This window comes from Plectropomus leopardus, chromosome 14 (genome assembly GCF_008729295.1).
Source record: "Plectropomus leopardus isolate mb chromosome 14, YSFRI_Pleo_2.0, whole genome shotgun sequence".
NCBI classification, from domain to species: Eukaryota; Metazoa; Chordata; class Actinopteri; order Perciformes; family Serranidae; genus Plectropomus; species Plectropomus leopardus.
The window spans coordinates 3669464-3695895 of record NC_056476.1 but is presented as its reverse complement, the minus strand read 5'-3'; the positions used below and the strand labels follow the sequence as shown (position 1 = coordinate 3695895).

The following is a 26432-nucleotide window of genomic DNA, read 5'->3' as shown; positions in this document are numbered from 1 at the left end:
CAGTCGGGGCGGGGTTTCGACTCGATCGTCATTGGTGGAAGAAGTGAAAGTTTTTTTTTCTTTTTTACTGCAGTAAAATTAAAAACACCACAAAAACTATGTTACAAGTAAAAGTCTAGCATTCAAAATGTAAAAAGTACCTAACATAAAGTACCAAATGTTAAGTACTCAGTATGCAGAATGGCCCATTTAATTTATATTATTTCATAACATACCATATTTTATTAAACTTACAGTAATACTGCAGTTTAAAAAATACTCATTTGCAAGTTAAAATGCTAAGTAAAATTTAAAAAAAAAATAATAATTCTGGAGGAATTATTAGACGAAATAGTTGATGAAATAAATTTTAAAAAATCAAATAAATGTGTAAATATATATTGACAAATAAAATAATAGATTAATTTTCTTAATTAAATGCACAAAGAAAATTCTATGCATGTATGCACTTTTTGCATGTTTATTCCTGCATTTATTCTTGTGTGTACGTATTTACTACCTATTTCAGCATGTAAGCATTCTTTTATTTTACATATTTATTTATTACTGTATTTATTTATACATAGGATACACTATATTTATCCATAAATGTATAGATAGTATAAATACATATATAAATAAATGTAGTACAATACTGAAAGCATCCATATATTTAACTCAACTAAAAAAAAACCCACATAATTTAAAAATACAATTTTACGAGTTAAAATCCTGCATTCAATATTTTACTAAAGTAAAAGTATGTTAAATACTCATGTAAGTATCCCACAAGTGCCTTCATTTGATTTCCCCGCCCTTGCTGCTAACAAACGGCACGGCCGTTTATAAAAATGTAGCGTACCCGATGTTGGTCGACCAAAACTTACACTTCGTTAAAAACAGTTGACTCGATTACGGACAAAATACCACGTTATTTTAATTTCTTGCAGTTCGACGTGGATTTATTACACATTGACTAAGCATTGATTCGCATTTTTAGTCGTCGAGTGAAACAAACGGCGGTGAAACGATTTAATTTCTCCCCCAAACGGGCGAAGATAAACTCCGCGATAGTTCGTCCGCCTGAGCCGAAAAGTAACTACTAGAAGGTAGCTAGGTGGGCTAATGTTTAGCTTTAATCAGGGGAGGTGACCAGTTTTCCGCTCAGATGGCTGTACGCTGGCTATGCAGGTAAGAGCGAAAGTGTTAAAGTGACAAAGTGGTGCTTTTATATCACTATTTTTTTTTAAAAAGCCGGAGTTATTTGGTGAAGGTGGGGCTCGGTCAGGTGATCATCGGTGGCTAGCTTAACGCACCGTCACGGACAATGACATTCACGGAGCGGCGTACGTGGAAAACAGGGCTCGGTTACTGCGTTTATCGGATCCAAAACGGCTGTTTGAACAATAATCCAGATTTATTGAGGTGTATATTTTGAGTTTTAACGCGGGGGTCGGCGGAGGAAGCCCCTGTGGTGGTGTGTGTGGGAGGGGCGACACCAGCCGACCGCAGTCAGTCAGTCAGTCGTTGGTGCTGAAGCTGACCGGAGCATCACCGACATCTCTCTCATTTTGGGGGGTAAACTGTCCATCTGGATGCCACTTTGCTTTACGATCCGTCCTGCGTGCTGCTGATGGAAACAGACATCCGTAAAAATGTGCGCGAATGTGTTCGGAGTTTTGAAAAGGTGAGAAATATTAATGCGTGTGTGTGTGTGTGTGTGTGTGTGTGTGTGTGTGAGGGTGACAGGATGGAGGTGCTCAGTGGAGGTGTGGTGTTTGCTGGTGTGTGTGTGTATGTCTCACAGGAGGGCAGATACCTTGGCTGCCAGCTGTGCCAAATAGGATTTTGTACGGTGACATAATGCGCAAAGCCGTGCAGGAGCCGGTGCATGCAGCCGTGCATGCAGGAAGGTGCTTGAACGTTTTTTTGGGGGGGAAGATTAAGCAAAACGGGGAGGGGGGTGCTCGTGGCATGTTACCTCCAGCTCCTTTATGCAGGGTGACTCATGTTGGGGTCATCACTATGTTACCGTGGTCTAATACATGTGTGTCAAACCAACATTGGTTGTTTTTTATCTGCAAAAAACAAAAGGAGGTGGACATATCAAATGCAATCCGTGCAGCCACCGAGGAGGTATCAGTGTCTTAAGTCAAGAAAACTGTCTTGCCTGCAAATTTGAGGGCGTAAATTTCAAGGTGGGTAACATCAGTACAGGCTCTAGGCCAGTGACACTCAACTTATGGCCCCAGATAGGGTGCCGGGTGGCCCCCCAACCAGTTTTTACTCTTAATAAAAGTAAAAGGATTCACACATGAATATTTTGGTACTTTAGGATATTTCTATCAAAATAGAGATTGTTTATTTTAAAAAAAAGTGTCAGTGGAGGATCCACTACAGCCCTATCAGAAGTCCTAACCTAGACTATAATGTCCTAATATCCTAGAAACACAATAAAATCCCAGAAATGTCATGAAACTCCTAAACTCTGAGCAGTAGTCTTAAATCCTAAAAATGTGCTAAAATCCCCGAAATATCTTAAAATCACAGAAATTTCCAAAAATCCTAGAAACATCCTAAAATCCTGGAAACGTCTTTAAGTCTGAGTGATGTCCTCAATGTCCTAAAATCATAGAAACGTGCTAAATAATATATGTCCTAGAAAACTAGGAGAATCCTCAAGTCCTAGATATGTCCTAAAAATACTATGAATGTCCTAAAATCCTGGAAATGTCCTCAAATTCTAATAGTCCTAAAACCCTAGAAACGTCCCAAAATTCTAGAAATGTGCTAAAATCTATGAATGTCCCTAAACCCTAGAAATATCCTAAAATCCTAGTAACATCTATGGGACTGCTTCGACTGGCCCCTGGCCTCCTGTCATTTTGCAGAAGTGCCGAGTATTCTTGCTGCAAGTTGTAGGAGGGTGACTGTAACATGTTAAATGAGGGAAACGCACATTGAACCAGGTGAAAAAAAACCTTGCAGAGAACATAAAACCCTCCTTAATGTGTCATATTAAGAGGATCTGGGGAACATAGGACCCTGAAAACTCAGCACTCTGGAAACTCAGATACGCCCCCACTCATCAGAGGGAAGATTCCTACGAGCAAATCTCATCTTTTCCACATCAGCTTCCTGTTTTTTTATCTTGTCTCTCTTGGATCAAATTAAGGGACGAGGTGTTTGCCAGGCTGGAGTGGATTTTGTTGAGATTATCCTAATAAATACACAGATTTGGAAGCCCTGGCTCTCTGCATCCACTATTCTGGAAATGCCCAGCCCCTCGCCCTCTTACATAAGTACTTTAGGCTTGATAACATAATCCCGTCTATTCCATAAGTGTTACTGATGCTGCAAATAACAAAACGTCATATTGTGCGGCTTGTGTTCAACAATCGCTCACGCTTTCAGGGCACCTCGACTGATAATGACAGCCTGTCTCGTGATGCAACTGTCTCCCCCGAGCCATGTTCTGTTGCAAAAAACTACAAGACGGTCCTTATCCTAATCCTGTGTATTAGCGCTCACCCTGCAGATATAGAAAGTTCACTTTGATGTAGGCGTTTGTGGATTGATGGGAAGAATTATTACAATCTCTTTTCTTTTCTTTGTGTCTTTTCTAATCCTAAGAATTTATTTTAATGCTGGAGGTGGTTCATCTTTTCAGCAGCGGTTTGCATGGTGATCATGAATGGATTACTGATCAAGCATGAACCCGGCGACCCGAGGGGTGTAGTCCAGAGCAAAGTGACTGTTATTAACATGAATGTTTTAAAGTCGCAGAGCTCTGTTAGACGTAGGAATGTCCTGATTAAAATTAATAAAGCAATTTAAATCACAACGGCAAAATAGCCCTGCTCAACAAAGCCTTTGTCTATAGCTTGCTGCTATGGCTTCCTGTGATATTCTGTATTGTGTGCTGCAGTGTTGGTGTACTATTTAAGCTCAGGAGTGTCAGCGTGGATCTTTTATGGCAGGAAGCTTTGGACCAGAGTCAGACAGTCTCTCTTTATCTTTGCTGCGAAGTAAATCCTGAAGTTCAGGTTCAGCTCTTCAACAGCTGCAAAAAAAAGAGCTCTGCTTCAGCTGCAGAATGTTGCTAAAAGGCAAAGAGGCAAAACAAGACTACAAAGAGACACAGAAACGACTACACACACAAAATGCTACAGAAAGACGCAACACTACTAGAAAGATGCAAACTACAGAGATGCAAATGGACCTTAAAGAGACAACTACAACGAGACGTAGGACAACAACTGAAAAATGCAAAACCACCACAAATAAATGCAAAACAAATACAAAGAGATGCAAAATGCAAAAGAGATGCAATACAATTACAAAGTGGTGCAAAATGACAATGAGATGCAAAACAACTACAAAGAGATTCAAACAGACATGCAAAATGACTACCTAAAGATGAAGAACAACCACAGAGAAATGCAAAACCATAAGCTCAGCAAGGGATTGAAATCAACTACTAAGAGATGCAAAATGACCACAAAGAGACAAAATAACTACAGAGAGATGCTAAACAACTGCAGTGAGATGCAAAATGACCACAAAGAGACAAAATAACTACAGAGAGATGCTAAACAACTGCAGTGAGATGCAAAATGACAAGGCCGTAAAGGATGCAAATCAGTTACAAAGACATGCAGAATAACTGCAAAGACATGTAAAATGACTATGAAGATATGCAAAATGATTAAAAAGAGATGCAAGATGACCATAAAGAGATGCAAAATGACTATAAGACATGCAGAATGACTGTAAAGAGAGGCAAAATAACAAGCCCATAAAAAGGTGCACATCCATTACAAAGAGATGCAAAACTACTACAAAGAGATGCAAAATGTCCACAAAAAGGCACAAAACCACAAAATTACAAACAATGACCACTAACAGACTACATACTACAAACATATTGCAAAGCTTCTATAAAGCATAACTTGTATAAACTGTTGCTTAATAAGCATAATGAACTTGGTGTTCAACATCAAAAGGCCTAAAGCACCTGTCTTCAGATGTTTTATTATACCCCAAATCTGAAATTATTGAGTTAATAATAATTCAAAACAGAGAAATCTGTGAATCTTCACATTTGAGAAGTTCTGGCATTTTGGCTTAAAAGATAATTTAACTGTTTAAACGAGTAATTAATCCAATTAGAAAAGTATCATTGTGCTGAAGGCATTTTTCCCAGTAGTGTTGAATGGGGAATACATTTCCTCGCTTTGAGCACCTGTGACACACTTCCACGCCCTTCCTGCACTGAACTGTTACTTATATTTTGGGTGTTGGTCACTTTATTTCCCTCTCAGTGTTCAAAGCCTGATCGGCATGCTGGATCCTGTTTGTGTGGATTAGGGAGCTATCAGCATCATGTCAGCCAGCGAGCCCGACAGAAATGCTCAGCAATACTCCGAATGGTTGTCATGTGGGTGTTCCTCTCGTCGAGACGAAATGTAGGTTAACCTAATTCATTTTCTTGCATGATTTGTAAGGGCTAGGGATTTCACTTGAATATGTTAGGTGGGCATTTGTGCTCGTCTTTTCGTTAGCTGGTCATGTTGTTATGCGATTCATCTGGAGTTATATGTGATAAGAAATAAGAACGGACTCTGAAGAGAGGTCAAGGTCAAGAGAAGACTTTTTTTTCACTTCCACTTCACAGTCGTTTTGAGTGCATGTAGAGGGACATATTTACAGTATCTGACAAGCTGTGCTCTGTTTATGTGTATGGGGTCACCGTGCCACTGGTTGTAAATACTTAATAGGGTAATCTTTTGATTACTGTTGAGTAATTCAGCACAAATCAATGTATCATTTACCTCTTCTGGTCAAAAGTTTCAAGTCTGTCGCTCCTGTGACCAAATTTAAAATTAAAAAAAACTTTTTTAATCTCTGTTTTGACATTTCCAGGTTGAATAAAGTTATTATTGCTGTGAAATACCCTTACTAATTACCTTTTTCCTGTTAAGTGTGTAAGCCAGGTCTGTCTTTTGGGCTGAAAGATTTCTCAGCTCAGTACTTTACAGAGCAATAAAACATAAAACATAATAATAAAGGATTCACATTCACATTAAGAGTAAACAAGAAAATTTAGATAAATAACAATTAAATTATATTAAAAAATAAATAAATACGACAAAACAAAACTAAATTCAATAAAAATAAAAAATAATAATTTAAATTTGAATTTTCCCTTTTACAAACTGAGCCTGCAACAAATTGAGCATTGCAGGTTGGGTTTTCCCGTTAATGTCACGGTTCCAGATAGATAATACTGGTTAACGTTTCTGGAAACCAGCAGACAGTCGACAGGAAGTGACAGCACAGTGGTAGAGCGTCAGGATTGCTTACACTTAAAATGGATTATTTTCATGTTTAATGACTCTTCAGCCCCCAGGCTGGATTTCTGACATGTTAAGGATGACAGAGCTGCCTGGAAATTAGAGATACTATTTATCCTTGGCTGGTTTTCCGTCTTATGATTTATTTATTTTTTTAGGTGTCAGTGGGTGACCGTCTTCAGCGCAACATAACAGCCATTGTGTTTATTTAGGAGTTCGTAGGTTGTAATTGTAACGCAGGAATGTTATTGCTCTCATTGTTCTCATTTAAGATGCCAAGAAAGACAGACTTTTCCTTTTGTTTCCAACTCAGAAATACCACATTATCTACATTTTAAATAACACGTGAGAACAGGGCTAATAACATTTACATTCAACAACATTATTGTAAATTCCTGTGGAGTTGGTGGATTTAAATATTTGGCGGACGCTCCAGAGTCCGTCTTTGTGCCAGCTGCTTTGGCAGAGATCCAGATATTAGTTGGAGGTCCAATTCAAAGCGTGTTGGCTGCGAGTGTCTGAAAATAAACTTTTCAAGTAATCCACCCATTCTGGACAGATCACAACAAGACAGCGATGCGAGCTCTGCTGAGGCTCCGTCCAGCTGTCCGAAAAAAGAAAGGTTCCAAAAGGGTTCGTTCTGAAGGGCGGAGGTTCTACCCAGAACCCTTTTGTTTTAAGAAGGGGTAAGCTTTGCAAGACTAGTTCTCTTTAGAACTAAAACCAGGAATAGTGGGAGAGAGATATATGGGTAATGTAGTCAATTACTATTTTTAGAGCCACCCTTGGAATATAAATGTAGTAACGTGAGTACCCCTGAGGTTGGATCTAGATGAAACCCTAGAAATATGAAAGAGTTCTCAGGGTGGGTGTGTTCTAGATGAAACCATTGGAATATGATTGGGTTCTTGGTAGAACACCTTGGGTAGGGTCTTGATGAAGCCCAAGCAATATGAGATGAAACACTAGGAAACTGATAGGGGTCCTTAGTAGAACTCCCTGGGTGGGTTCTAGATTAGACCCTTGGAATGAACATTTTCATGGTGGAACCTCCTTGATGGGTTCTTGTTCCACCTATAGGAGGTGGAAAGGTTCTGGATAAAAACGCAGAGAGGTGGAACCTTTCGTAGATGATTCTAGGTATCACCCTTTATGTTATCCTTCTAAAAGGGTTGTGGTTGGCACCATAATAAAATGTTCCTCAAGTAACCCAAAAGGGCTCTCCTTCTGGAACAAGCTGATGGTTCTAGTCAGCATCATTTTTTTAAAAGTCTAGAAAACAGATTGCCTTAAAAAATAAGGAAATAGAACTGTTTAAATTTATATTTACTAATTTTCTAATTGTCTATCTAATTTACTTAAGATTTAGTCGTATTTAATTGATTTTGTAAAGTTGGTGGAACTTAAAAATGACAAGTTCAATTAAATCAATCTTTCCAAGTTTTAGTAACTTCAGTAAACCAAGTTTACTGTGCTATATATCTATATATGTATTCTGCTGGTTGTAAACTAGTCAGTCATATTTGTATTTTCTTAAACATGTAAACGGAACAGAACTCCTAACTTCATCACTGGCTTAATCTGTATTGTTATGGTCAAGTTAAGTCGGACTAACTTCCTTAACTGAAGTTGCTAACACTTAGAAAGAACAAGGTGATTCCACTTTTCATTTTTAAGTTGTAACAACTTCACAAAAGTAAATGTGGACTGTTGCTGATTGTTTTGACGTTTCTTTCTCTCTACAGCCTGTTTGGGAAGCCCTTTGATGGAGGGAAGAGGATGGACCATGGCGGACCGCAGCAGCAGCAACATCCGATGGAGCAGCAGCAGCCGTCATATCACCCGCAGCACCCCGCCATGATGCGGCTGTACGAGGTCCAGAAGGAGGTGGCGTCTCTGGGGCCTCAGGTGTGCACCTTCAGCGGCTTGCAGAACGACCGAGAATACAAGCGTCTAGAGCGCGAGCTGACGCGGCTGCTGCTGGAGGTGGACCAGGTGGACACGGAGGGCAAACCGGAGCTGCAGGGGGCGCGAAAGAGAGCGGCACAAGAGGTGGAGGGCCTCCTGCGCTACCTGGAGGAGAACGCCACTCATCCATCCCGCATAGCCATCGAGGAGCTGAGCATTGAGGCACGGCGGCTGGTGGATGAACGCGTGGTGGCGCCTCAACGGTCCGGCGGGGTGGCGGAGATAAACGACGAGCTGGTGGACGCCCTGCAGGAGCTTGTACTGAGGCTCACCCAAGTCAAGACCGAGGGGAGGGTGCCGCTCCGCAAGGCGCGCTACCGGGCACTGACACGCCTGTGCGCCGTGCAGGATGTGATCGAGGGTCGCACGCAGCAGCAGACCCTCTCCCTGCCGCTGTCAGGGGACACCCACGAGGCCGTGCACCGCATCAACCAGGTGATGGTGAAGGTGAGCGTGGCGCGCAGTCAGCTTGTGGCGCTGCTGATGGGTCTGAGCGGGAGGGACAGCTGCGCCCACCTGTCACGGATCCTGACGGAGATGCAGGTGGAGCTGGACGCTCTGGATGTTTCCGGGAACGCCGCGATCAGAAACTACAGGAAACAGGTCGTGGAGGAGATAAACGGGCTGCTGAAACATCTGGACCTGGAGGGGGAGGGAGACGACACACGCAGGTAGGCGGCACTCAGAGGATGTAGACCAGCAGATTAGGGATTTAATTAATTATTGATTAATCTGCTGATCATTTTCTCCAAGATGAAGTCTTCAGAAGTCTTGTCAAACATATTGATTTATTGTCGCAGGAAACGCAAATATTCCCATTTTAGGAGCCAGTGTTCTGTCAATTTTTGGCAGTTTTGGTATCAAAAGAGTAGGGTGACCCCTAAATTCTTGAATATTTGACGATTTGTTCGAAGAAGCCTGATTTCAACTTCCAGTCTCACGATTGAGAACATCGCAGTGGCTGGAAATGTGGTCATGAAACAAAGGATCCTTCCATCATGTTATATAAGGGTGCTGAATGTCTGATATTACATGAAATTTGTTGGTTTCTCCCAATAAATCATGATTTACAGCTTATTTGGTTTATTAATCAAAGCTCCCCCATAAAAACGTAGCACTCGCAAAGCGCTAAATGTTTTCTTAATTTATGAACAATTTTCTGTCTAAATCAGCAGGGTAAGGCGTTTGGAAACAACTGTTTGTGGCTTGTTTCTTTCAGGGCCAAAAGTTCTATTTACAATCACGCATTTAAACCTCTAAAACCTGAGCAAATTGTTTTAATTTCGTGACAAGAAAATGACCTACAAATAAAATAAAAATGTATTGTTTTTTTTTCACAGAGATCGTAAGGAATTAGAAAATTATTTTTGTTAATGGGAAAATGTCCTGAAAACTTTATTCATAACTTAACATTGTTAGAATTATATTTAAAATTATTTCATTTGTTTTTGTTTTTTAGCACTTATTTAGGTAATTTCCTCATTTTTTAAATTCCAATTTTCAGGCTTTTTTCCTGTAACAATTTATCTATTTATTTATTGCTAACTTTGAGTGACTTCTTGTGAAGCTGAAGAAGAAATCAAACCAATTTTTAAGCTCTGTTTCAAAGGGTTCAAAGGGTGTTTTAGTTGTTTTTTCTGGCGTGGAAAAATGGTAGCCAATTTTGCATGATTTGACAGTCAGACAGATACAAATCCCTACCCCTACAAAATAGTTGTCTTTTTGTTGATTGATATCTCTTGTAGATAAGAAGATATCCAGCTTTCCCAGCTCGAGGTACCACTTTAGCCTGTTCTATACTTCAGACTATGAAGTAAACATTGTGCCGTCCTCACGTTATCCTGATCATCAGTAGCAGCTTTGGGTGGTGGACTGGAGGAGGGGACCGAGTGTTGTTGTTGAATTTGAATTTGGATCATGCTGCACTGTCGGGAGTGAATTAGACTCACATCAACGGAGAGGCAGTGATAGCAATACGCCTACCGAGCACTTCATTATGTACAACAGCAGACTGGAGCACTGATTCAAGTACCACTTCATTCACATGTTTTTCTTTGTGTTGCAGAGTTTGGGCCTCAATAAGCAAGAAAATGATAATTAAGAAAAGGTTGTCTGATGAAGTTTGTTTGATCGAATACACACAGGAAATAAACAATGGAATAAAAGAAATATTTGAAGTTTACTCTTTGCAAAACCAGCCAGAATAAAAAAAACACACAACACTTTATAACAACATTCAAAACAACATTCTCAAGTAAAAGTAATGCGTGGCTAAATGTCAGCAGTCAGAAGGGGCTGCTAAGTCTGTGAGGAGGCATAAAGTTCAGAAGCTTAGCTAAATCCAATGCTTAAGTTTGCTTTGACGTATAACTGCATTGCACTTTGCCTCTGCAAGTGTCAGCAGCACTAGACTCTGTGCCCCAACATACAGTCAGCTAAAAACAAATTCTTATCATGTGAAGGCAGCTTTAAGGATCATAAGTACACTGTGATTAAAAAAAAAATTAAGTTCAAGTATTACAATACTTTAAGGCTATATTGTGATACAGTTAATCCACTGTAAGATGGAAACAAACCAACAGCTCTCCAGTTTATATATTAATAATATTTGCAAATCGGAGTAGTCACGGTCTGAAGCTCTGTAAAAGCCCCGCTTTTTGTTTGTGTGTCTGTGAGAGGTTGAGAGAACCGAAACGCCAGCGGCTTATAAAAAAGACATGACAATTTATACTCGATGTTCACAATATAATCATTTTATACATTGCACCTGGAACAAGCCGTGATACATAAAGTATGTTCATTATATCGCCGACCCCTGCATGCAAAACATCCTCATTACAGACTTAAGTTTACCGAAAAATGAAGGTCTGCATTTCTGATGGTATTGAAAACGTCGGGATTTTCTGGTGTACCGTATAATACCGTGATATCAGGCGTGTCTGCTCTGAATCTACAGCTAATAATGACGCAGGTTCTTTCTGCAGGAGCAGTTTGTAGTTGTCAAAGCACTAATTTAGTGTTTGTTTCTTCAGGTACGACTTGGCGCAAAACAACTCCATCCGTGAAATCGAAGCGGTTCGAGCTCACGTCTCCCACCTGCGAGAGGGTGTCCTGCGCCACTGCGTGATGGGCGATCTGAGCTTCAGACCCAAAGCTGAGCTGCAGAGCCTCCTCACCCACCTGGACCAGGTGGACACGGCCAAGAACCCGTGCATCAGAGAAGCTCGCCGCCGCGCCGTGGTGGAGGTCCAAGCCATCATCACCTTCCTGGACCTCCGTGAGGCCCTGGCCCGCCGCCAACCGGGCCCCAACGAGCACCCATCACACCGGGCTGTGTGGCTGGTCCTGGGGAGCCTCTCGGACCTCCAGGCCCAGGTGTTAGGCTTCGACGGCAAGCGGGTCGACAAGAGCTACATGATGCTGGAGGAGCTGCTCACCAAACAGCTGCTGGCGCTGGACGCCGTGGACCCGCAGGGCGACGAGACCACCAAGATGGCGCGGAAGCAGGCGGTGAAGTTCGCCCAAAACATTCTCAACTATCTGGACATGAAGACAGACCAGTGGGAATACTGATCTGAAAAAGACATCACAGCTTGTTGCCGGGCGGGGACACCGGATGGGACGTCGCTGCAGGAACGAACGGAGCTGATAATGTGTGTAAATAAAAACCTAGTACGTTATCATTCCACGGGCTGTAAATAGACTCAAATCCCCAGAATGCACTGCAGCAGCGCTTTTTCTCTCGTCTCTTTGTGGTAGTTGTGGCCGATCCTGCTCAGAAGAACACAGAACTCCTTTTGTGAAACACACTTTGAATTTTTTTTCTTGCTTTTTGAACTTTTTTTTAAATCTTCTGTGTGTGTGTGTGTGCGCGCGCGTGTGTGTCTGTCTGTTGTCGTATTTTGTGTGTGGTTGCCGAGGCCGCTGCCAAAGCACTAAATAATGCCTGTTCTTGTGGTCGTATCCTCCGGACTGCACTTAATATCGATGATGTGTGATGGATTGCTTCGCAGTGGTTTCCCCGTCTGGCCTGATTAATCTTAGTTGCTAATGGAGACGGCCGATGCATGTGTTAAATACAGTGACCTCGTTTAGAAAGAGTCGTCAACGGCTGCCAGCTCGATCCAGATCGTGGTACCTGTTGGTTTTGTGCCGACTTTGGGCATTAAAAATGACATTTTTTGAGCATTTTTATTTTATTTTTGCTGTAGTTTTGCATTAATATTGGATTTTATTTGGCAGAGCAGATGGCATAAACAAATGTTAAATTGGAATTTAAATCTTCAGTAAAATTGAGATAGATTTTTTTTAACAGCAATGGTGAAACAGAAGCAGAGGCAGGCAAACTGTGTTTGATCTTTTGAAACCTGGAAAGACATCAGTTTGCATGTGCTGTGCCTTTCACATTCAACAGTTTTGAGACCTGAGAAAACTGGTATGTTTTATTCTGAAATCATTGCTAAAAGGGCAAGCAATTTTGCAAGACGACCCAAAAGTTGCAAAAATTAGAAAAAAAATGGCCTGAAAATTATTTTTCAATAAGTGGGAGAGATAAATTATTAGGAGATAATAGTGAAAAAACAGAGAAAACATCCACAAAACTAATGTTATAATAATAACTATTTTTATTATTAATAAATTATTTTATTAATATAGATTTTATTATTTGGGTTTTTTTTGTGCTTAATTTCAGGTTATTTTCTCATAACTCATAACTTCAAGCCAGTTTTCTCAGGTTTGAAAGGGTTAACCCTGTCAGCCTTGGAAAATTAGCCCTGAGTTATTTAAAAACACGGGAAGAAGGCCCAGAAATTAGCAAGAAATTAGTAAAAAGTCAGTACCTGAAAATTAGCACAAAAAAAGAAAAATGAAAAAACAATAACAAACAAAACAAAACCCAAACCAAAACAGTAAAATGACCTAAAAAATGTTTAGAAAATTAAAATATTTTTTAAATGCATTATTATGATAATTCCAAGTGTAGTTCTCTGGACAATTTTCCGTAGCTTAAAAAAAAAGAAAAAAATCCAAACGTACTAGTTTATTGCAATTTGCGAGACATTTCATGCCAGCACATTTCCTTTTGCCCCCATGTTTAAAAAAGAAAACAATTTGCTCAGGGTTCAAAGGTTCAAATACTTGTGAAAGGCATCTGAATACAGCACAAGCAAAGTGACGCAGATGTTTCAAACGGTTGAACAGCGAGTATTTAGGCAGTTTGCATTATTGACATAAGGTCACTCTCCACTCCTGCGCGACCCTGTTTATCCCCTCTGTGTGTCTGGTAGATCTCCAAATTTACACGACTGTCGTGGCAAACGCCCTAAAAATCCCGCAAACCACAGCTGTCGTTGGCAAGCAGTCAAATGACAAAAAAGAAAACGCAGCTGAGATGCAGGAAACTAAAAGTCTGTTATGTTGTGAGGAAAAGATAAAAGTCCCCTCGCTGCTTGTGTAGCTGTTAGTCTGTAATATGTTTCAAATGTTTGTTGTGACTTTGTACGATCGCGCAAGGCTATAAATGGATCAGGTTTTTAAAATTCAGAGAAAGAAGAGGCGATTTTTTTTTTTTTTTACTGCTGCTTTTTGTTTCTACCCGCTGCTTTCTACTGAGTGCGACTGTGAGACGTCCCCGGGGAGAGGAAGAGGAAGGGAGGTTGAGGCGGTGATATCCTCTGGATTGACACATCAAGGCTGAAGCTCACAGAGCCAACAGTCGCGTCCTGCGCGGTAGAGTATTGATGGTTATCGCAGTCGACACAGCCTTCTAGAAACTTCTCGAAGCTGCTGCTCGAGACGGTGGGAGGGGAAGGACTGGGAGAGAAAGTCCAAAATCTCTGTGCCTTTATTTTCACCCTTCCCTGTGAGCCGGTTTGTGTAAAAGCAGCCTTGTAGAAAAAAAAAGAAGAAGAAGAAGCAAGCAGCTGCTGGTTTTTGATATGTATCAACGCTGAAGCACTGAATGTGTTTACGGAGAGCACCTTGGCCGTTATCGCCGCAAGAAATTTGCACTACTTGTCAGAAATTGAGGCTCTATCGAATCATTTTTCCCTGATGATAAAACACTAAAGGTGGAGGTGTTGTGGTCAATAATTTGTGGTAACACAGAATGACAATGCTACTCTGCAGCCGGCAATAAGATGAGTCACATTGTGCTTTCACACTGCAAACAGCCTCGCTGACGCCGCTGATCTTTGGCTCCAAAAGCAATTTGGCAACAAGAGCTGAAATAAAAAATGACAAAACAAAAAGTATTCGCCGACTAAATTACTTCTCCATTTCCCGCTGAACTCAAAGTGAATTCTTAGAGAGTTGGTTTTTGAGACATTCATTTCTACAGATTTTTGATTTCCAAAGCTCATTCCTCACATCGGAAACAGCAATTAACAAACTAATCCTCACTCTTTAAGGAGCTTGTTGTGGAGCTTTATTCATACCACATAATCTTTTTAATGATAATAATAATATAATGCAGAGCAAAACAGTCCAACCAAAACGTAAGCGAAACAAAACTAAGGTAAAGTTTGGTAAGCCAAAACAAGAGGACCAAAAAATGCAAGACACAAATGTCCAATAATAAAGCAATAAAAAAGGATTAAACAAAGCTTGTTTAGATGATAGAGTTTAATCCTGTTAAGGTGGAAATGAAGATGCTCAAATTGATGTTTTTTCAATGAAATTTTAGAAATTTAAATTGGCTGTAATCAATATATTTAAATATAAACAATGGATCAACTGACGTGTATTTTTGGGCTGTTAAAGACACGGTATGTGTCCCGGCCTTTAAAGTGTAGCTGGAGAACATAGTGGAGCTTTTAGCAGCTAAAGAAATGGATCCTTTCTATGAGGAGATGGTGGAGACCAAAAACAGAGCAAAAAGTGAGAGAATATCAGACTTAAATTAATCAGGTAAACACAAAAAACCAAAAAATAAATTATTCTGATTTGTTCCAGTCATTTTTTAAAAATGCAGTCATAATTTCCATACTTTGCTTAAACTACACCACACTGCACCAATAATCTCCGTGGATACTGCTCCACTTTGTCCGAATCTGTACACTTTGAGAAAAAAATGCACAAATACAAACAAAATGATCGCAGGCAGACAGAAGGATCTGTCTATTTCTGTATTTTCTAACATTGAGCATAAATGAGCGCTAAATATATTTTATTGCTAATACTAATAGAACTTTTACCTTGACTGCACTTACTGTACGAGAAGATGAAATGTGAGATTTGTTTGTCTCAGTTTTTTCTTCCGTTTTTCTAGCGGGAAAGAGGGAACTTTTGGATCTTATCTGATTGTTGTCCCCGTGCTCTCAGCTCTGTGGGAAATGTTTTACGTGCTGTCGACGCTGGTTGCTCGCAGTGTGAACACAAACTAAAGGGTCAAACACCTCCATAGTTTTCCTGCAACAAGTTACGCACGTGATTTAAGCAACAAATCGTCCCAGCTGTCATGTTTATCACTGCTTTTCAAAAAAAAAAAACATGCTCCAGTGAACTCCCGCAGACCCTTTTTATGTGCATTAAGCTGCCGGTGGAGGCACGCTGGCACAAAGCCTGCAGCTCGGCCTCCTGGGTACGGCGCTGACTCATACGGGAGAGAATTTGATTAAACAGTGTTCATTAAACATCGTCAGCCTGCCTGGCTGTTGTTGCAACAGATGCTTTCTCACAGCGAACCTTATGCTCTCTCAGACCAAACCAACCCGGACACACCTTAAGTTCACATGCTCTCTTTTGTATGCAGTAATATATGATAAAAAAAATGTATATTTCGTCCTCGCATTTCTGTACATTGCTTCCTTTTTAAGCATTTATTTGAATAATTTATCAAAGATTTTACACTGTATAGAAATATGTTTTCTGTCTTGTCATCATAGTGTCTTGTTTTTTTTTGTTTTTTTTTGTTTTTTTAGTATGCAGTGTTAGTGGCGCCTCCATGAGTGGCACAATTGCAACCATACAAATTTATACTCTGCGGTTCATAAGTACAAATAGGAGGATGGCAGTGAGGTAAAGCACCGTTTTCTAAAGGTTTTGCTGACGGAGCAAATGACCCCTCAAACATTACAAATATCACCACTGCTCCCTTTTATTCTGTGCTGTTTATATTATACCAATTGATCAACAAAAGTATTTTACTTCTGAATTAATAAGAATTGGAATTCATATCAGTATTATGATGCGTTTTTGCGGCCGTATGTGAAGACAATGGGTTTTATAGGTCTGAAAGAAGGTGTTATTGAGTTTACTAGTGTGTCCTTGCATGTGTGGGAAAGTTTGTCAAAAATAAGTCAGGTCGAGGAAAAGTCAACAAGCAACATCTTAAAGGATGAAGTAAGTTTGATATTCTAGTCTCTTATTTTTGTTGCTGTCAAGAAATCCCATGAAAAGCCGAAACCAAGAATTTGTCTCGACAAATTGATGAAAAAAGTTTTTTTTTTAAAGTATCAATGCTCAATCAAGCATCAGCCAGCTTTTTGTCATGATGTGATATACATAAAACTGTTCAGTAAAGTCAGACTTACTTTATTTACTGAAAAACTTAAGTTGGTATCACTTATAAAAAACAAGTTAATTTCACTCATCATTTTTGAGCTGCAACAACTTTACAAAATTAAGTAATATAACTAAATTTAAATAAACTTAATCAGATATGAAATAAACATAAATAAAGACTAATAGTTATATTTACTTACTTTATGAAGGGAATCAGTTGTCTAAATTCTTCAGCGTAAGATCAGCTTTTGAGTTTACCGTGTAGAAATACTGCATTTGTTGGGGACTACTTTCTGCGGTGGATCAGTCCACATTTCAGTGGACTGATCCACCGCCATGTTGGTGTCTAGTATCCAGATTTAATACTACATCCATGGATATTATACGAACTGTGTGTATAACTTACTGTAAGATATCATACGAACGGTGTGTGAGGATACTGTGCAGCAAAGTGGCTCATAATGCTCAGAATTTATTGTTGGTATTAGTGTTTTCTTGGGATTTGTTGACAAAAAGCAAAATGTAGAATAATACTAGAATTATCCTTTTAAAACTGAGATATCTCGAAAACCGCTGGTAGTAAAAAACAAAGCTTTAGAAAGTCGATTACTTTTTTTAAATGCCCTTTTTAAAAAGATGATGACATTTTTTAAGATCCAATACAGAAAGTGAATAGGTTTTAAAAACTGATATGTGATTAAATTGATAGGTGGTTTGGATTTGAACACTTCGAAACCTCTAATCCTAAAATAAGATAATTTGTTATTTACAGTCGTCTCCACTCAGACGTCTTATATTCTCAACACACACACACACACACACACACGGTGAAGGACGGCTAAAAGCAGCTCGGGGTCGTCTAGAGTATCTGAACTTTGTGGCTCAGAAGTCTTTTAGTCAAAGAGTTTGAAAGATTCAGACGCAGTGGGTGTTGAAAGGTCGCCGTCTGACTTCTGTCAGGACGATTTATCTACACCGAACAACAAAAGGAGAGATTGACTTGCAAATTTAGAGGTTGAAAATGTCGTTTTCTGATCCCAGATTGAATGTAGTCATTGAGGAATGTTTTGTCTTTATTTCATCGTACCAAAGTTGATTTCAGTGAGGAGAAATTTTGAATCTAATCTTAATTTTCCCGGGACAATACGAGCAGTATTGTGGCGAAGAGGAAGGTGGAGCGCATAGAAACAGTATTAATAACACCAGCTGTTTTTTTTGGGTGTGGTTTAAGGTGAAACAAAGGCCTTTGAGCTCAGTGTGAAGTTACAGTTTAAGGATCAGTTACCTGTTGCACCAGTTTATCGTAAATTGAGTCTCAAATCAAAACAACCTGCCATAAAAGCACAAATTGCACTAATCAACACCCTCTATCTCATTTCTTTATCCGACAAAAACGATAATTTACCATTTCACAGCTCACCTGCGTCTATGCAAACCTCTGTTAGTTACCTGGTTTCAAGAATTTATCTGTAAACAAATCAATACAAATCTTTAAAAACAGACAATTAATATTAACTGTTATTTAAAAAAGGCTTCGTAATTTCCTAAAACAGATAACAGTCGAAATGTTGCATTTGTCAGGGACTACTTTCTGCGGTGGATCGATCCACATTTCAGTGGTCTGAGTATGTAAAACTTCAAAATGCCATTTTTAAATGTTTTTAAAATGTTTTTAACAAACAAGATTTAACACGTTAAAGTTAACCGTTAAACCACCACAAATCAAAACATTTGAATTTTATGTTCAACAAACGTTTTAAGGAAGTTCATATTTTCAAATATGAGATTAAAAGCTGACTAAAACGTAACGTTATAACTGCAATAATCTGAGGGTGTTTTGGTGATGTTGAGAAATCATAAAATGTTCTTTTTTGTAAAACGTTCCCACAGTGTTACATTAAGAACAAAGGCAGAACATTTTAAAAACGACATTTATAACATGACCTGAAATTACAGAACATTTTTTAAATGGAAATGTAATGTGATATGTAAAAAAAAATATTTGTAACAATGTTTGATGTTTTTAGAGAATGTTTCGCTAACTTTAAGGAAAACGTTAAAAGAAATGTTGCTGCTGCTAATGTTACTAAATTATTGCATCGGTTGCATTGAACCAGAACGTTTTTAGAACCAAAAATTGCTCACTTGGATGCTGTATGTGGTATCAATGTTTTATAACTCTTGGTAAGAAAGTGAAAAAGCAAATTTCCCAAACTATTTTTATTGAATTATATCTAAAATCTACCTTGTAACTAACTGCGGGGGTACAGCCAGTTTTTACTAAGCAGTAGTGTTGTCTCTGCTACGTTCACACTTACTAATAACTGGTGCAACATGCCGCTTGATCCAAAAACTGATTAAACGAAGCAGGACAAATTGTTTTTGGTGATACGTGAAGTGGGAATGATGTTCGAAAGCTAAAATGATGATTTATGACAGTAGAAATCCACCAGGAGGAAAAAGATCTTCCTCACTGAGCTTTAGCAAAAAGTTGTTTTAATGAAGCGCACTTCTTTTTTTTTAATGTTCCTTGGTCACTGTTGGTTTTGCCTTTTTTATTCTGCAATGACAGGAATGTTTTCTGTGATGAAAAAAGGATGTCGCATTTCGTTTATTTTTCCAAATATGTTTTCTGAAGTCGCCTTTAACTGCATTGATTGTGACAGGCTTTAGCTGTTTCTCCTCCGAGACGCGCTTGTACAAAAAGCACACTGAGACTGGAAAAAAAAAAAAAAAAAAAAAAGTCGTGTGAATGCTCCATGGATGGTTGTGTTTTGAATTTGTATTCCCACTGCAAAATAAAGACGGTGTGTCTTGATCAGTGTTATGTTAATGTGTTTTTATTCCTGGCAGCTCTCCGGAGGACATGTGAGCACCTGAGAAGTTTCTTTGAAAAGGCGACGACAAACTTTTAAAATGCAGACTCGGGGTTATTTTGAGAAAACATACAGCATCGCAGAGGGACGCTGGATAAAAGAGATTTCATGCACCACAAACTCGCTCTCTGCTGTAAGATGGGCATTAAAATTTTAGCTGACGCTCTCATCCACAGCAGGTGGGGGGAGGGGGGTTCAGTGTCTCTCGCTCAAGGGCACTATGAGAGGACACATGTCCGCTGCAGGATTCGAACTTGTGATCTCACACTTACATGACAGTTTTAATAACATCTGCACGAAGATTTCAACTGCGACTAAGTGATTTTTGTCAGTTAAAGCGTGCATCTAAAAAGTGCACAGAAAGAGTAATGCGCTATAAACGTTACGTCATGACGAAGACCACGTTATGCAATAGCAAGGTCCAGAATAAGTGCGGCAAGTTAACCCTTTGAAACCTGAGTGAATTGGTTTGATTTCTTTCAAAAACATGGAGAGAAGGCAATGAGCAACCTAATGAGACATGGCCCAAAAAATAGCAAATAAAATTAGTAAAAAGTTACAAAGAATGGAATGAAAATAAGTGGGAAATATTGTCAAAAAGCACACAAGAAAATGACTTTAAAAAGTGCTGAAAATGAACAAAAAAGTTGTTTTTTTTTCTGTAACAACTTTAATTTTAATTCAACTGTTTTTTTTTAATTACTTTAATTTAATTTCTTTAAAATGATTTTAAAAAATGAGGGGAGGAGAAGAAAATTAAATGAAAATTATTTAAAAAAATAGGGAAATTGTCCCGGATTGAATACATATTTACAGTTTTTATATATATATACTTATAAAAAAAAATTTTATATGCTTAAAAAAAAACTGTGCCTTGCTGCTGGGTCATTTAAAAATACTAATGTGGCCAATAACAATTAAATCAAATTTAATCATCTTTTGACTGTCAATCCTTAATAAACTGCTTTAGGGTCTGGATTAGGGTTTAATTTGGAAACTAAAGGTCATATAATTTTTTTTCTGAAATTCTGTTATTTTAGCCTTGCTACATTAGAAAATAGCAATTTACTAATTTTCCTAAATATTTATTTGTGTCTGCCCATTTAGGATTTAGATTTTTTTTTGGCCTCCAAAAAGTCTTTTTTGGAAAAAAAAACAACCTAATACTAAATAAAAGCTTACAGTTCAACATTTAGGTGTAAAATGTCCTAAAACGGCCATCATGCAGAGGAAACCCCCTTTTGATTCTGTTAACAAAAACCAATCGTGCAGCTGTCTCGGACGCACACACTCTCCCTGCTGCTGACGGGACGCAGCTCAGGGGTTTGTGGGGTTTTCCCAGTGATGATAACACCAGGGACAAAACTGGACCGGGACGGGACTGCGGTCACGTTTTCCGGTCTGTGAACGCCGGGCCGCCTCCACAGAGAGGCCCTCCATGTGTGGGATCAGGTGACCTTTCACCAACACTGAGTCTCTCTCAGCTCAAGCTCACGTCCGCCCGCCATCACCAGCAGGAAGACCGAGCTACTCTCAGGGCTCGCACAGTAAAAGTACTAATACTGCACCGTAAAATTCTCTGTTACAAGTAAAAGTACTGCATTAAAAATCTTATTTAAGTAAAAGTATGTAAACAGGAAAAACAGAACATTATTGCAAATAAATTCTAGTTATAATTAATATTTGACAATCAGGAACTACTAAAATTATTTAAACCATTTTGCTAATTAATTAGTGCTAATTAATTGTCTTTAAATTGAATGATTTCTTTCAAAAACACGTGCAACTTGAAATGTCCCACAAATTAAAGAAATTAGTTTTTGGGGAAAAATGATTTTTTTAAAAAAAAAGAAAAAAAGGTGGGGAGAAAAATGTCCAGAAAACTAAATTTATAATTATTATACTGACATATTTAAAAATATATTTTCTAAATTATCATCAGATTTATTATCATTATTATTATTATATATTTCATTTTTTTTTTAAAAATAATTCATCTTTTGGAATAATTGACTTTTTTACTAATTTCTCGTTGCCCAGGTTTCAAAGGGTTAATCAACTAATCCTTTAAGTTATCCTTGTACTTGTTTTTTTGTGCCCAAAAATCTTGTTTTGTAGTGACTTGCAATGTCAGATCATTTTAGCACAGTAAAAATAATATTTCCTGCCTAAATAAGGTGGAGTAGAGGTACAAAGTGATCTGACATGTACCTAAAATTTATACTAAAGTACAGAATATGAATAATGTATATGAAGTTATATTCCAGCACTGCAGGTACATTTACATTTATTGTGGATTTAACAGTTGTTTTTCCTCCACAGTGAGACTCGGTGAATCAGAAAAGGCAGAACAAATTCCTAAACTGCAGCTCTTTCTGTGAAGAGATGTGAAGAGAAATTGTGCCACGTTGGTGCCAGACTGCAGCTGGAGGGACGCGGGCTTTAATCTGCTTAATATTACTTAAAGACAGGCTTACATTGCTGAAACTAATGGATGAGACTTGTTAAACATCCAGAAATGTAAACACAACAGCTGTAAAACATTTCTTTAAAGCAAAAATGTATCAGAGACTGAAAATATGTGAATATTTGTTTGAAAAAAATACTCCTTCAGTCATCAAATCATATCTGAATCTGCAAACAATTACATTTAAGCCCAAATACTGTATGCAGGCTACACTCGAGTCTGTAAAGGCCAACATGTTGTCTTGATAAATAGTTGATAAGAATATTAACCCTTTGAAACCTGGAAGGTCACCTGAAGGTGACAAAAAATGATCTGAGTATTATTCTTATTTTCAAAAAGGGGAGGGAAAATTCTAAATAAATAAATAAATAAATTGGGAAAATGTCCTGAAAAACTATATTGAAAATTGTTATAATTAAATATTTTACATTATGTTACAGGAAAAAAGTTTTGTTTTTGTTCTTGTTGTGATTTCAATTTCAGCACTTTTTTGGAGACATTCTCTCGTTTGTTTATGTTTTTCACTTTTTTTTGCTTATTTTCAGGTAATTTTTCTTTTAATTTTTTAACTGATTTACTGTCTCCATTTCTTCTTCTTTTTTAGAAATCAAACCAATTTGCGACAGTTTTAGGTTTCCAAAGGTTAATATAGTGTAAAGAATAAACATACATTCTGTTATCTATTCGAACGCAGCTGCTGGTTTATTTTGGGCAGAGCGGTTTGCCTGTGGTTGAGGGTGTTAAGTGTCTTTTGAACGTAAACCTGTAATTTTCCAGCATCAACGCTGCAACAAAGCAGATAATGAAGATTATTATGTTCCCTACAGCAGTGGCTCCTAACCAGATATGTCTGTTATGCAAAATAATTTAGATTTTTGATATTTTGTCTTCAATTTCTGTTTTTTTTTTCTTTAAATACTTCAATAAGACAGTGATGGAGGAAGTGTTTAGATCCAAAATGGGGCAAAGCAACCAAAATAGTCACAAAATTACTACAAAGAGATTCAAAAGGACTGCAAAATATACAAAAACAGCTGCAAAGAGACACAAAACAACTAAAAGCGACTACTAAAAGATGCAAAATTGAAAAGAGACATGAAATAACTACAGAGATGCAAATGTCCACAAAGTGAAATACAATAACCAAAAGAGACTTAAATGACAACAAAGAGACAGGAAGCGACTGCAAAGAGATGCAAAACAACTGCAAAGAGACTCACATCAGCTACCAAAAGGGGCAAAACAACCAGAAAGAGACACAAAATGACGACAGAAAAATTCAAAATGACCAAAGAGTTGCAAAACAGCTGCAAATAGACACAAAGCAACTACTAAAAGATGCAAAATAACCACAAAGAGACATGAAATGACTACAGAGATGCAAAATGTCAACAATTAAATCATCAAAAATGACTGAAATTACTACAAAAAGACACTAAATGACTGCAGAGTCTCACAACAACTTCAAAAAGGGGCAAAACAACCAAAGAGATGCAAAACAGGTGCAAAGAGACACAAAGAGACCGAGAGCAGCTTCTAAAAGATGCAAAACAAGAGACATGAAATGACTACAGAGATGCAAAATGTTGACAAAGTGACATAAAATGACCAAAAGAGACTCAAATGACTACAAAGATACAGAAAACAATTGCAAAGAGATGCAAAAGCACCACAAAAAGGGTGCAAAAGCATTTATTTGATACGGCTGCTTATACGACAGCACTGATGAGGGATCTTTATTTATTTTAAAGGGTCAGAAGACAAAAAGTTTGGGGAATTTTTCTAAGTCTGCTGATGAAGAAAACATCAGAGAACCAAAGGAGGAAGCATTTCAAAATAAAAGTAAAAAAGACACACCTACCACATCCCCACCTGGTCTTGAGCGTTGTTCTGACCTTCGCTGACCTTTGACCTCCCTGTGGAGAAAGCAAAAGAACAATCAGCATCACACACGACGTCCCTGTTTCACATCCTGCCACCAGAGGGCGCCACGTGCTCGGCTCTGCAGGCAGCCTGAGGGGCCGCAGCAGCAGGGGGCGTCTGGACGGATCAGCTCTGGGCGAGGCTCCAGTCACACACACACACACACACACACACACACACACACACACACACACACACACAGAGTTGATGACAGCAGACAGTGGTGTGTTATCGCTCTGTGAGGCGGTGCTGATTATATAATCTGCTACACTGAGGTGATAAAGACTCAACATTTCAGTGAATCACAGCGTCAGTAACGTGAAGGATGTGATGACCTACAGGCCGCAGCGACGCCTTTAATCAGGCTGCCACAGTGGAGGAATTCTACTGTGTGCTTTTACTACACATAAGTAGGTTCAAGGTACTTATACTTTGAGTATTTCCATTTTTATGCAACTTTATACTTAAAATCCACCACATTTAAAAGGGAGATATTTGCTGCAGTACATTTCTTTGACAGCTTTAACCCTTTGAAACCTGGAGTGACATCACTTTCCTCATGCTGCTTTCAGACACTTTTCACAAGTATTTAAACCTTTAAACCGTGAACATATCCGTGCAATTTCTTTCAAAAACATGGGAAAACGCAACAAGAAAACTGATAACAAATGTTCCACAAACTGCAAAAAATTATATAGAAAATCATTATTTTCTTCTCGATGTCTGGGGAAAAGACATATAGCACTGTTTTACGGTCTTGTTTGCCTTGATTAATTTTCCTTTTTCTTTTTTTTTGTTTGTTTTGTCTTTTGTTACTATTTGTAAGGTAATTTTCTAGTAGTTTCTACAATTTTCTGGCAATTTTTTTTCCTTCTTCGGATGTTTTGAAAGAAATCAAGCCAGTTTGCTCAGGTTTCAAAGAGTTAATTAGTTGTTAATTTTTCATCCCCTTCCTGTCCAGAGAAAAGCATGTACAGATCAAGTGAAGGAGCTGAATACTTCTTCCAATACTGAACTTTACCCTTTAAAAACTTGAGCAAATTGGCTTAATTTCTTTTAAAAAAACATTAAAGAGTTGAAAGTTGCAAGAAATTATCTGAAGCCAAAAAAAGGAAAGAAAACAAACAGAAAATGGCCTGAGAAGAAGTGCTAAAATAACATTAAAATAAATCTAAATAATATTTTACCAGTCATTTAATTTCAAATATATCAAAATATATTTCAAATATTTTTTAGCTAATATTTTGGTCATTTTCTTGTCATCTTTTAATAGTTTTGGGGATTTTTTTTTTTGCAGATTGCCTTTTTTTGTGGAAGAAATCACATTTCAAAGGTTTAAATACTTGCAAAAGGCATCTGAATGCTGTGCAGGAAAACTGACGTCCCTCCAGGTTTTAAAGGTTTTAAATGTTGTATTTAATAAAATGATGATGGTTTATAAATATATGATGTATAAAACACTGAGCATTCAAGTCTTTATATATATTTTATTTTTGCTGAACCACACAGCAGACTGAGGAAAGTTATATATCTGGTGTTGATGAGAGAATTCACAGGTCTTGTTTTGTGTGTCTGCAGTTTGACCACATTTACACCTCAAAGTCTTAATATGGAGGCAGCACATGACTGCGCTGCAACACCGCGCACGAGTGTTAAAAACAGCTGTCAGGACATTTCAGCTGAACAAAGGTTCATTAGGCTGGAAACTCAGTCAGCCAACACTTACTGGCACCCTGCAAAGGCTGAAATAACCTCAAAGTATTAATTTGTGTTTATTTTAGTCTAAATATTGACTATAATCTCCTTAAATCATCAAATACTGAAAACAGTATTTTTGCACCAATAAGTGCACATTATCGTTTTAGACAGTAACTCACCAAAAACGCTCTCCAAGTCCGTTTTAGAACAAATATTTGACCCTGTTGGAAATTCATCACAATCAGACCAAACAGAGCACACCTGTGATGTGTCATGCAAGTGACTCATGGGAAATGTAGTTTATAATAGTTGAATTTTCAAATATCAAAATGCACAAGAAACTGTAGAAATAAAAAAAAACATAAAAATGCATTAAAAGTGGTGTCACTGTTGGTTAATTTGAAAATATTTTTCAAATCATGTCTTAATTGTTTTGTCTATAAAGTCAGCAACATGTAGGCTACTAAAATTGTTTAACCCCTGAGGGAGAGACAGCAAGCTCAATTTGCGGCAGCGGCACCTAACTGTGGCACCTCGTGTGGCACCCCCAGATGCCGCAGCTAGGTGCCGCTAGCAGTCGCAGCAGTCGCAGCAGATGCCACTGGTTGCCGAGACGTGCCGGGAGGTGCCAGGAGGTGCCGGGAGGTGCCAGTGCGTGTG

At 38.4% G+C, this 26432-nt stretch overlaps 1 protein-coding gene and 1 long non-coding RNA gene across 4 annotated transcripts; one reads left to right on the top strand and one right to left on the bottom strand.

Annotated features, from left to right (window-relative positions):
- The first annotated feature begins 1048 nt into the window (after nt 1-1048).
- On the top strand, nt 1049-12864 carry bag5 (BCL2 associated athanogene 5). 3 transcript variants are annotated; one of them, XM_042500646.1, is made up of 3 exons: nt 1049-1666; nt 8081-8974; nt 11336-12864. In XM_042500646.1, the coding sequence occupies exons 1-3, from the start codon at nt 1635-1637 to the stop codon at nt 11874-11876; spliced, it is 1467 nt and encodes a 488-aa protein (XP_042356580.1). In that variant the 5' UTR covers nt 1049-1634; the 3' UTR covers nt 11877-12864. The 3 variants fall into 3 exon arrangements, with proteins under 3 accessions (XP_042356580.1, XP_042356581.1, XP_042356583.1); XM_042500647.1 differs by having other exon boundaries at nt 1049-1170; nt 11336-12863; XM_042500649.1 differs by lacking the exon at nt 1049-1666 and adding an exon at nt 5409-5447.
- Nucleotides 3906-26010, bottom strand: LOC121953495. Its single transcript, XR_006106516.1, has 3 exons — nt 25952-26010; nt 24013-24067; nt 3906-4042 (listed from the first exon to the last, which is right to left on the bottom strand). It is a non-coding gene; the product is annotated as an uncharacterized LOC121953495 (long non-coding RNA).
- Between the last annotated feature and the right edge of the window lie 422 nt (nt 26011-26432).

Bases quoted from the DNA above. Each gene is read 5' to 3' on its own strand.
- bag5 (XM_042500646.1), top strand. From the start codon at position 1,635: ATGTGCGCGAATGTGTTCGGAGTTTTGAAAAG. The intron at 1,667-8,080 runs GTGAGAAATATT...TTCTCTCTACAG, and splicing joins GTGTTCGGAGTTTTGAAAAG to CCTGTTTGGGAAGCCCTTTG. The intron at 8,975-11,335 runs GTAGGCGGCACT...TTGTTTCTTCAG, and splicing joins GAGGGAGACGACACACGCAG to GTACGACTTGGCGCAAAACA.